The sequence below is a fragment of the Chlamydotis macqueenii genome, chromosome 6 (genome assembly GCF_036417535.1).
Source record: "Chlamydotis macqueenii isolate bChlMac1 chromosome 6, bChlMac1.mat, whole genome shotgun sequence".
NCBI lineage: Eukaryota > Metazoa > Chordata > Aves > Otidiformes > Otididae > Chlamydotis > Chlamydotis macqueenii.
This window is the reverse complement of record NC_141561.1, coordinates 26,404,505-26,416,629: the sequence shown is the minus strand read 5'-3', so window position 1 is coordinate 26,416,629 and position 12,125 is coordinate 26,404,505. Positions and strand designations below refer to the sequence as shown.

Sequence of the window (12,125 nt, the reverse complement as noted above, 5' to 3'; positions counted from 1 at the left end):
CAGCCTCTCTTTTTAACTTCCTTCTTTTCATTGTCTGGTAGTTAAACAGCTTTGTTTCTTCCAGCTTACAGAAAATGCTATGATACTTTTGCACACTCTTCCTGCAACCTCCGATTTGTTAATTATTACTCTTTGACAGTTTAATGAAAAATGTAAATAAGCAAGCCAACTTCTCAGTCCCTGCCAGAAGAAGGATAGTGTAAGTAGATTATTACGTCTAGTTACGTGCCTGAATTACATTCTGGTCACCATATACTTCCACTTCTTGGTAAGGGTATTTTTATTCATTATTTAAGGGACAGGCAAACTCGGTCTTCCATAAAAAACAAACAAACAAAAAAAACCAACCCTCCCCCCCCCAAAAAAAAACAAAAAAAAACCACACCACCCAAAAAAAACCCCAACCAAATCCTCTAGAAAAAAAAATAATTCCTGTAGAAAGGGGCAAGTTTAGAGGACACATGGCTCTGCCAAGGAAGCGTGCTGGCTGTTACTGTTGCACCAGGTCACTGGAGAAGTGTTTGGAAGCAAACTCCAGCTCATCTCAGGTCCTGGATGGCCAAGGGAACTAGGAGAGACCACCTAAGTGTGGGAAGGCTTTCCCTCCACCCTCCCCCGCACAGTCTTCATGCAAGCTTTTATCTGTTTGCCTGTATCTGGTTTTTGACTATGAATGACTTGACTCATTCATTACAGAAACTCTCACTCTTATACTTGTACGAGCAGAAATCTGGAATAAGCTTTTTTTTTCCCCAGACAGGTGCAATATTTTTTCTGCTGATTGTTACTGGAAAGCTTGAGCAAGCATTCTCTGAAGTTTTTAATTTGTCCTACGAAAGGTTAGAAACATTACTGGTTAACCTAGTGATCTGGGTATCTGATCACCTTTTACCACCCAGCATCTCTTTTGCTTGACTTTCCTGCAGAGCCCAGCTGTAGCCTTTGCAAGGCTCAGTACCGAATCCTGAAGTGTTAGCCCCTCTGTATTTCATAAATTATTTCATAATTTATGCCTCCTTGTCAAAAGAGTGAAATCAGAAACAAGAAATGTTTCTCCGCATGAACCAGATCTATGCATGGGAAAGTGCAAAAACCAATGGTCACAGGCAAAAATATACTTGCTCAGGAAGGACAGAGGGAGCTTTTCTTAGTGTGTAGTGACAACACTGAAGCTGCTGATGGTTCTGGCATAAACCCCTACAAATTCTAGCACTAAATTCAGCTAATTACTTGGATATTGGTACATGAGTAGGAGCTTCATGGCTTGCTTTGCAGACATTTGTAGATAAGGTTTGCTTTCCCATGTATCCAGATGAATATATGGTTGGAATTAAAAAAAAAAAAAAAAAAAAAAAAAAAAGGTCTGTCTCTTAAGATCATAGCAATTAAGACTTATTTCCTTGCAGCTTTCACTGTAACCAAGTTTTCATATTCCTGTTATATGTGAAATCATTATTTCTTTTGCTATGAAAGCCCTTGGTAGCATTTCAGACTTAACAGTGAAGTGCAAACCACTGCTAACCAGAAGCGCATCTCTACCTTCTAAATCAAGAAATGGTAGCAACTCAACAGAGATAAAAACAGAAATCCAATGTTTCCATGTAAAAAGGAGAGAAAGACTTATAATTAAATAATAAAAATCAGAACACATCTTTAGAACCTTTGCTTCTGGGATTAACAAAAAAAGCACTGATAAATACTGTGCATTCACTTCAAGATCAGCTATTTAGCTAACTCTTTGACTTAGATTTTTGTAAAGTGTTAAATATTTTAAAGTACCTAGATAACTCCCAAACTTCACTTGGTTATTTGAATCTGTATATGCATGGATTGTATTTGCAGTTGTGTTGTATACAAAAACAGAACCAGTCCAATAAAATGATCCAGGAGCTCCCATTATAATTAAATCCTAAAATAAAAATAAAACAAAACAAAACCATGTTATTTGTATTTAAACATTAAGATAAGCAAAACAAATCAAATGCTTTTCTTTTAGATCTCCTGTGAACTCAATGAAATGCTACTGGAGATGCATCTGTCTCAGTACTGGGGGATTACCACTAGATCACAAACAACATTTTTCAGACTTTATAAAAATATTCTTATTAAAAGACTTTGAGCTGTGAACAACTTAGAAAGTAACAAACAGGATATTCTCTTCTCAAATAGTTTTTTAAAAATCATAGATTGAAACTGAGATTAAATAATACAGAATATTACTCTGTAAAGCAAGAAGGTAAGCATTATTAGTGTTAATGTTACATCAAACAGATTACTTCAAAGAGAATAATAAAACTTAATACTCTGTTACATTCATGCTTTTTCTCCAGATGAAGAGTAATTATGGATTTAGTAAGGTGTAAAAGTATTCTGGGGAATAAAAAGTAAAAGTATTCTTTGGGAATTATCATGCAAGTCTTCTCAAGATTCAATTCAAAGTAAATGGATAAAGTCTGATTTTTATCTCCCACAAAAAAAAAATAGTGGTAATATTTGCATGTACACATATACTTTTATGTATGTATACGTATATGTAAGGGGAGGGGGGCGGTGTGGGGCTTGGTATCTTTAATACACACCTCAGTGTAAAAACTAGACATTCCAGCCTGGCATGACGCATAGTCTTCTCCAAACTTTCGCACATGATCTGGGAATGGGCAAGAAATATTTTAAAAGGATGAGAAGTATGTAGTTTCAGAATTTGTTATCAGGTCTTCAACAGAAATTAAGTTAAAAACAAAACAAAACAAATCAACGTTGGTTTTCAGTTCTGTAATAAAACTAAAACCACTGGTTCCCACTGTTATCACCTTTAGGATCAATATAATATTGTAACAAACTCAAAGCACTATGTATCACTTGATCACAGCTTTCTTTGAAATCTTGTAACTTTAAAGGCTATATTTTTCTTTTATAATTGTTCTATGAATGAAATAGCCATAACACAAGCCCTTCAGAGCACTACTGGAGCATCAGGGCAACTCCTGTCAAGATATGTAAGCCTGTCAATCAGATTATACCTGCATTATACAGAGTGGAAGAGAAGAGTTAAGCTTATCTAGCTGTGTTGCTCAAACTATTTGTGCTATCTTAGGCATATTGGTATCTATCATCCTTAGCAGTTGTCTTTACATCCAACTCTCCCAGCTCTGTTTACGTGCTTTTCTTTTGCCAACTGCCTCGCATTGGGCTTTCCTTCATCTCATCCATTGATTTGTTCACTTAAAAAGTCACTGAAGATAAAAGCATGATTTCACCAATGCTTGTAACAGTCTCCAAAGCCAGCAGTGGGACATTTGATGGTGCTACTCTATCAGTCTGCATGGAAAGGCCAGATTGTCAGCTCTTCCTTGCATTGGCAAGGGGCAGGGTCATGAGATTGTTCTCCTGGATGAAAGGAAAGGCAGGGATGGACTTGTTTGGTAGCTTCAGATCTTGACTTTTATTCTGCTCCTGCAGTCCTCTGAGGAAGGACCACTGAAGGTCTCATACCACAGCAGCAGCCTTGGCAGGAGGAAAGTAAGGAACAGGGATACATACTGTGCCGAGGAACCGCAGCAGCTTTGTATCAAAGGCAGGTATTACTGCTGCTCTGCTCTGAAGCACTCTCGCCTGAGCAGAGCAAGCAAATGACAGAGTAAAGGAAGGAAGGATGTCCTCTACTGGCCTATTTTTGAGAACCACACATCCTTCAGTGATCCAGTCCAAGGAGCAAGTATTCTGATGCCCTATTAAAACTATTTTTTTCTGTCAGTTGAAAGCAGCTTTTCTTAAGTTCTAAACATCTTGCTAATAAATTTATATCTTTGGCTACAGAAAGCCTGCTGAGAGCAACACAGGCTCTTCATAAAACTCCGCAATTATGTATCTTACTCTTCCCTGCAAAGGACTCAAGCATTCCACTTACCTATATAGCATGGGCATATTCTTCTGCTTAGTTCAGTTCGAAAATCAGAAGAGAAGGCAAAACAAATACCATACGGGAGTTTGTGTTCATTTTTTATGTAAAAGATATTTTTCCATCTATGTCCACAAGCCTATGGATAAAAACCAAACATGACGTTTGACACAGAAGCATAAGAAAGGTGAAGACAGTCTGACAAACAGACATGCAACTCCAGCAGTTAATACATACAACGATAGATCCATTTTCTTTTGGCTGTCTCGATAAGCTGACACCCAGCCACTGATTATCACGCTCTTCCAAGCAAGTCTTCCCACAGCGCTCTCCTTTGGGGTTGCCTAGGACACAAAGACCAGCGGTCTGAACAGGGGGCCACATGGTGAGTAACAGGAGCACCCAAGAACCCTACACAGAGACTGTGGTAACTCAGGTTTGGTGGACCTGACCTCTGTCCCTGTCTTACATAGGCCACGCAGACTTTTCATTTTCTTCCTGAACTGCACCTAGCCAAAGGGATTGTACTGATTCTGAACAAGATAGGTTAGCCGTGAGGACTGGCTTCTCTATCATTATTGAAATTAAGATAGAAAGTGACATTATACTCAATCTGATGAAGGACTGGCTTTGCAAGTGTTCTTCAGCCTAAAAGTTCATAAGAAACACAAGTGATACCCGTGAGTGCTATATAAACTCTAGTCTAAAGCAAGCTCCAATCTCTCCAACTACGTATCTATCAGTAGCAGACCTTAAAATGATTCCTACTGCAAGTGGCTATCAAATAAAGGGTGCATAACTACAATCTCTACTGGGGAATGTTAGATCATTATATATGCAGGTCCTGTGTACTCCTTGCATTGTTGCAAATATTTAGCAGTAACTCTTCCTTTTTGTTTTTGAGAAGATTTATTTTTTAAAACCTTAGAGAACATAGAAGAAATTTCACTAACTACCCCCAAAGGGTACAGTATTGCCACATCAGCAAATACTTGCTTCCTCCTAGAAAGCATTAGTGGTGCCCATGGTAAAGAGAAGCTACACATTTAAAAGTATTCCAAGTTGTATAAAGAAAACTTTTCATCTGTAACATGAATAAGCATTAACTAAATTATTGAACCAGTATTTTCTATGTATCAGCAGGACAGTTTATGAAAAAACCTCTTATAAAACAAGGAAACACATAATGCCATTTGAACAATTTCTTTTGCATAATTTTTAAGACTTTCCCAGATTCGGTGCAGTTACTGGTGCATCTGCAACTTTCAAGGTTTAAGAGGTTTAGTTACTCAGAAGAGGGTGCCAATATGGATGGCAGAGCATCAGTACTGACCAGGACATGGTTTGAGAGGAAAACATAAATCAACATCCCCCAAAACTATGCTTGCACCAGAACTGAAATTTATTACTGTTCAATGCATTAGAGAGTTTTAATAAACACACTCCTAATTCAGTGGACTTGTTGAATTCCTTTTACAGGACATCCCCAAAAACTGGGGAGCAACTTTTGATAAGGGCATGTAGTGATAGGACAAGGGGTAATGGCTTTAAACTGGAAAAGAGTAGGTTTAGATTAGACATAAGGAAGAAATTTTTTACACTGAGGGTGATAAGGCACTGGAACAGGTTGCCCAGAGAAGCTGTGGATGCCCCATCCCTGGAAGTGTTCAAGGCCAGGTTGGATGGGGCTTTGAGTGACCTGGTCTAGTGGAAGGTGTCCCTGCCCAGGGCAGGGTGGGTGGAACTAGATAATATTTAAGGTCCCTTCCAACTCAAACCATTCTATGATATATGACATGCTATACAACTGCACAATATTGATTAAGTATGGGAAGAGATTTAGTAGCCAGGAGAAAGATTAATGACTGTGGGCTTTCCTACGTACATTCTCACAACCAACACTGACTTAAATTATTTTATACCTAGGATGTAATGGACTTCTTGAGAGAAAATACCACATTAATGGAATCAAGATAATTCTTTATCACATGGTAAGAAAATGTCAGAAGAAGCATTTGTAGGAACAAAAACACTTTATTTCACAGCTTGTTCCCTACTGTTTTGTGACAGTAGTTGTGGTTTTGTTTAGTGAGGGGGGGCCTAAGGCTGAACTACGACACAGGCCTAGCAATTTTAATTTGTCTGATGAAACTGCTAGACCCTTGATTTCTTCTACTTCCATATTACCTCTCCACTTCTTCCAAACATCACACTTTCTCCCTGCTACATCAGAAAGACCAGAGTAGTGCAGTCACTTACCCCTTACCACACTGCAAAGAGGATGACGCACCCTGTGTGCCACAACTGTACTCTACCTTCTTTCACAAACAACACCTTTCACAGGGTCAAGAGACACCTGACCCTCCCTCATCTCTGCTTTACCACTTCCTCCCCCATGTGCCTTTCCCTAAGACATCAAGGCAATAGTACACAAAATCCAAGTAAACAGGAACCAATCTTAGAATGTACAATAACATCACATTCAATTGTCTTCAGGCCAAGAGATTTTAGGTTACTGTAATTTAGTAATTCCTGTAGGTCCTCTGAGGAACAGTAATTAATAAGCATGTGGGCTCTTACTCCAAGACAAGCATGAAGTAAAATGCCTTACTTTTAAAAAATATCTACTAAAAATAAGTTGATTTTTCTGCAGGTTGTCTGTTACTGAGGTTTAAGTGATAAGCTTCCAAATTCTCCTGCTTGGCTAATGTCAGTGACTGAACTTCCAAGCTCTGAACATATGCAATTTTCAGACAGAAGTTTGGAATCCAGTTTTGGAATTTAATTTTGGAGTTACATCATGTAGAACTCCTCACTTCCTACGGGAAACATTTCCATGGTTTGCATGAATTATACAGCATGTTAATCTGATTGAAATCTCCTCAGAAAACAAAACTCCATTACACTCCCATGTGTAAGAATTAGTCCTCCTTTAAATCAGAAAAGGCACTTCTGGTAACTCCCTTCTAGCAATACTTCCCATCCTCTTTTGACAATGACTTACCTGGGACTTGCTTTATGGTATATGTGGATATGCAGAAAACAGAAGTAGTAGAGAAGATCAGTGTCATAAATTTAGATCTCAGGAGGTTTTCTGAGACTGTCTATCAGTAAGTCAAACAAGACCAGATAATGATGGTGTGAGAGATAAGAGGAAGTGCTTGATTCCTGTGCCTCTTTTAGAGATCTATAACAAGAAAAAGGACCACTAGTCCTTCACACTCATTGGACTGTATTCCCCTTTTCCTTGGCTCCAGCATACATTCTTGATTCATGCTCACTTTGGTCCTCTGCAGACCTGCTACCTTATGTCTCCTCTCTTTCTTTGACTGGCAAGCATTCAACCACCTTGGAAATGACAGGCCTTTGTAAGCAAGAGAAGAAGCGTGAGCTTGACACCCTAGATGCTGTGATGAGCTCCTGCTCAGGGTATGACATTATAAAAGCTTTACAGAATGAGAAGAGGAAATGCTATATTCTGCACAAGCAACACAGCAACACTGCATAAGCTCAAGAGGACGTGACAGCTTGATTGCCTCAGGGAAAAGGAGCATACGCTGTCATAAAGTCACCGAGAGATAAGTAATTGCCCAGCCTGAGTACATGACACAGCTGGAAGATACACTTCTGCTATAATCCCTGCTGCATGCATCCACAGGAACAGCACTATCACGTATAAATAAGGTCACAACTTAAAAAGCCACTTCTAGCTTTGGCCTCAAGGACTCTAATAGAGATGTTTGCAATGTCATCTGAGAAACCAGTTTTATATAACTTGCTCCAATGTTTTCCATGCCCAGCAGCCTCTCATAGTCTTTTTTATCCTCTCAGAACTCCTCTGGTCCTATTGCTAATTGATTAAAACTATTAAGTCTACTGCAAAGAAAACAAGCCTTCCTATATCCTGCTCCTAGATGTCAGGGCCTCATCAGACACTTTTTCCATTCATAGAATGGCTAGGTTTGGAAGGCACCTTAAAAGGTCCAGGGCAATCTTGTATCTTTTCACAGATTTGATAAGTCTTATCCCTCTTACGTCCCTCAAACCACTTCTTACTCCAAACATTTTAGTTAAAGTGCCAGCTGTTTCCATAACTCTGTAATAGACCTAAGTCCAGAAGGTCCTGTCTTCCTTGGAATAGCATGGCTATTTCAAAGGAGATCACTAGCAGAGTATGAGCAATGCAAGTCAGATCAAAAAGCCAAACTACCAAAGGCAAAACTTACTGAAATTGAACAAATACAGGTCAGCCTTTTGGGGAAAACCAGTAACTGTTCACTTTTCCACTGTAATGATTCAGCTGGGGGAGCTAGAGGGCAATTTGTTCATAGGTTAACTGCAGCAGGGACTTAAAGGAAGGGTGGAAGGCTGAAACTGTGGGTAGAGCTTTCTGGCCTTATGCTAAACAACATGCACTGAATTTACTGTGTACGCTCATAGTTAGAACTTTTTTTTTTTAGACTGGACGGAAAATTTTATACATTGCTTCCTGTATTTTTAGCCAATGAATCACTCTGCTTCAAATTCGAGAGCAATATTGTTGAAGAATTTCTGTAATGTTTTGCAAGTCCAAAAGGTAATAGGTCAAAACATCTAAAGAACTTTGTGCAAGTCCCTCTGCAATAATTTATGACTACCCTAAACTGATGTGGGCAAGGTCTTGAAATTCAAAAGACAAGACGACTGGTAGAAGACATACACTTAGTGCCTCAAATAATAAAACTGAAGCATTGTATTTTGTATTTGTGTCTAGAGCTTGATTACAAGCCTCTGCATCTAACATAAGTAATTGTTTAAAAATACTCCAAATACAAATAAATCTGCAGTCTAGAATACTTGACACCATCGACAAAAGTACTAGAACTAGAAAAGAAACTCAAAATATGACTCCCCTATTCAGCAGGGAGAGATTTAAAAGTGCCAATGAGGGGCTGGAAAGACAAAGATTTGCTAGTGTATCTCATGGCAATGTACCTCATGGCTCCTCTCAACTCTTAAACCAACCCAGGCCCCTGCAACACCTTGAACAACATTAAAATTCTCCAAAGTATGCATGGCTGAGCTATTTCCAAATGCTGGGATGACTGCAGCACAGGACTATTCCCAGCAACTCTTCCTCTGCTGAGGAAGCAGACAAGAATGTGTGACATTAAAAATACAACAGCAGTTTTGTGTGATCAGAGGCTTCCTAATTGTGCACGAATCCTTCATTAATTAGTTATGCCAGTTTCAAGGCTACTTTACTGAAAAATAGCAAAGTGTTTTAACATATTTATGTCTCTAAGTAGTTCAAATCCACTTATGACAGAGTGCCAACATTTGGAAAAACCCATTTCTATTGCCTCTTGCCACTTCTACATTTCTATGACTCATAATTAGAAACTTAATATCTCAAAGATTCTTCTACTGAAAGAAATGTGAATTCAAGTATTTAAGAGAAAGATAGAAACAGCCATTTCTCCTTTTGCCTGTCCCAGCAATGTAATATATCCCTGCACATTTTTCAAAGGAAATTACCCTATTCTACAAGATCAGAACCCAAACTTGTCACTGGCAAGAATCCAAGCAGAAGAACGAGGAGGTCACTGACAGAAAGACACAGCATCGATAAAACCATTATGTCCAAAAGTTGCTGACAGCCTGAATGAGTTAGACAAGAGATAATTAAGTTCAGCTTTGCAATTACAAGTTCCCTTGTGTATTTCTGTGACCGCTCAGCAGGATGGCAGAGGCTTAACAAACCTCAGATACTATCCTACTTCATTTACATCCCATGCACCACAGCTGCCTCTAGCTTCTTCATTGACCTCATTGACTTGTTTTACAATAGAGTGCTTCTTCTCAGTATCTATTTAACTTTAGAAATACTGCAGACATATCTTAGTGACTTAAAGATGTCATCTAGCACTAAGGGAAGCAAACATTTTGCATAAAACTCTTGTAGTATCACTGCTTGTAAAAATGCAAGACAAGACAGTAAACATCATTGTGTAATTTGCAGCTTCTAAACTCAGAAAGAGAAGCTGTGTTAAATTAAGCCTTTGGAACCACACAAACATTTTCAGTCACCTGTTACATTATTTCATTTAGAATCCCCTGAGCTACTGAGCAAAAGCCCATCAAGTTACTGTGTTAGTTTTTGTTTCTCAACGGGCTAAATAAATAAATCAAGAACTACTGCAGATGTAAGTCATTTTCAAAGAACCTGAAACTTTCTACCCTTCCCCTCCTTTCCTTCCCTCATGCAGTGAAGGACTATTTTTACTTCCAGTCCAGGAGAAGGGGTTTATTGCCTTTCAGCATATGCTGTTTCTTTAGTTGACTACTTTGAATTTTGCAAGCCTCCTCTTACAAACAAGCCATTGAAGAAGAAAAGTTCTTTGTTATATATAATTTTTCAATCTAATACTGGAATGAAATTACTAAAAAAAAAGAAACAAAAATAACTACTTGGGCTAGAGTAAATTTAATTGCAGTTCTCTCTATGAGCAACTGCTTGTCTTTTCCTTATGTGGCTACAAGTAAAGCACCATTGAAGTATCTTAGGTTTTTGTAGCTTAGTTACAAAAAAAAAAAACCCCTCTCTTTTCTATCTGTAGGAAAAAAAAATGGCTAGAATCCATCAGTTCTAAGTGTTACATATAGATGTGTAGGGAAATAATTGCTTTAACATTTTTGTCACAGAATGCTGCGTTCTGCCCTGAAAGCCCATTAGTTCATACTGCGCTATCGCTTTCCTTGGTTTCAAACATTTTGAAAACACTTTCCCGCGCTTCTTATCCTTACTGGGCAGCAAGTTGATAGTTTTAACGGATAGGATGGTCTTAGTCACAGCAGGACAGAAAGTTCAGGAAGCTTTCTATGCATAGCAGAGGGATAGAATGAATGGCACTGCATGCAAGGGGAACAAGAACAGAGTCCAAAGCAGTTCATTCATATTCACAGTAACCTATTGCAAAGTGTTCTCCTTTTTAACAAGTATGGAACACTTGGAAGTTGGATAAATGCATCCAGTTGCATCTCCCAGGCATAGAGACTGGGGAGGCAGAGAGGAGTTAGGTTAAATGCAGGATCTGGAAAAATTGATTCAGTCAAAAATAGCTTTGTTCCCCTGAAACTCAGTTTTTCAACAAATCTGGAAGCAGACGACTGTGGTTCAGAGCTACTTTAGGGCGGCTAATCTCTGAGCTTGCCACATTCGCCCTCTGCTCCAAAAGCTGAACTAGCTTTCTGGTGAGAAGTACAAGAGGTAGACTGAAATCCTCACGGGGCTTTTGAGCTGCGTGCTGAAAGGTGCGAGAGAAATCGGGGGGACCGGGAGTTGTCACACGCGACTTCTCTAAGTTTCGGTGCATTTCTTTCTGTCTACAGAACAAAACGGTGCCGCCGCTGCTGCTGCTTCGGCAGCGAGAGGTAAGCGCCAGGTTAACCTGGAAAGGGACCCAGGGGGAACGCCCGCAGCCTCGAAGGCAGCGGCACCGGAGCCACAGCGGGCAGGGACCGTCCCGTCCCTCCGCCGGCGGGGACCCCTCCGCTGCCGCGCCCCGCCACCGCCCTCCGCGGCCCAGCGCCGGGGTCCGCCCGCCCGCGCCCCGCTGCCGACTCACCCAGCTGGAGCTGCTCGCACTGCCCGCCGGGGTTCCTCCCGATTCGGCACCGGAAAATGGCCCCGGGGTTGACCACCGAGAGGTTGGCGGGCCAGCTGGCCCGGGGGGCGCCCGCCACCAGCCTGCGGGACAGGGAGGGCAGCGTGAGGGACCACGGCCGGCGGAGCCGGGAGAAGGCGCGGGGGCAGTCCGGCCGGGGACTCACCAGCTCTCCTCGCCGTGGCGGTGCAGGAGAACCGAGTACCCGAAGAAGGTCCCGTTGCCTCCCTGGAAGAGCAGCGGGTGCTGGGTGTCCAAGTTGTAGGGCCGCGCCGTCGGCAGACACTGCCACAGCAGCAGCAGCGGGGCGGCCCAGCCCGCAGCTTCCCTCGCCCTCCCGCAGCTCCGCATAGCTCCGGCCGGCCGGAGGCAGACGGGCGCCCGGCGCCGGCTTCCCGCCTCGCTGCGCTCCCCGGATCGGCGAGAGGGCAGCGCCCCGCCCCCGTCCTGCCCCGGGACGGCAGCAGCCAGCGCCCTGCGCCGCCTCTGCCACCGGCGGGCCGGGCCGAGCGGCCTCCCCGCAGCCCGGGGCCGGGGTGTCCCCTCCGGATACGGGAGCCGCTCGGCCGCGCCGCCTTCTC

The 12,125-nt window shown here is 41.5% G+C and overlaps 1 protein-coding gene across 1 annotated transcript in view; it reads right to left on the bottom strand.

Moving 5' to 3' along the window:
- The window catches only part of ITGA4 (integrin subunit alpha 4), a 37,879-nt gene extending 25,961 nt beyond the window's left edge, over nt 1-11,918 (bottom strand). The window contains exons 1-6 of the mRNA XM_086751397.1: nt 11,711-11,918; nt 11,506-11,627; nt 4,136-4,242; nt 3,908-4,037; nt 2,580-2,647; nt 1,780-1,909 (exon numbers count right to left, since the gene is read on the bottom strand). Of these exons, the coding sequence (XP_086607523.1) occupies nt 1,780-1,909; nt 2,580-2,647; nt 3,908-4,037; nt 4,136-4,242; nt 11,506-11,627; nt 11,711-11,895 (742 nt within the window). The 5' untranslated portion in view covers nt 11,896-11,918. The remainder of the gene's footprint in view (nt 1-1,779; nt 1,910-2,579; nt 2,648-3,907; nt 4,038-4,135; nt 4,243-11,505; nt 11,628-11,710) is intronic.
- Nucleotides 11,919-12,125: the final 207 nt, after the last annotated feature.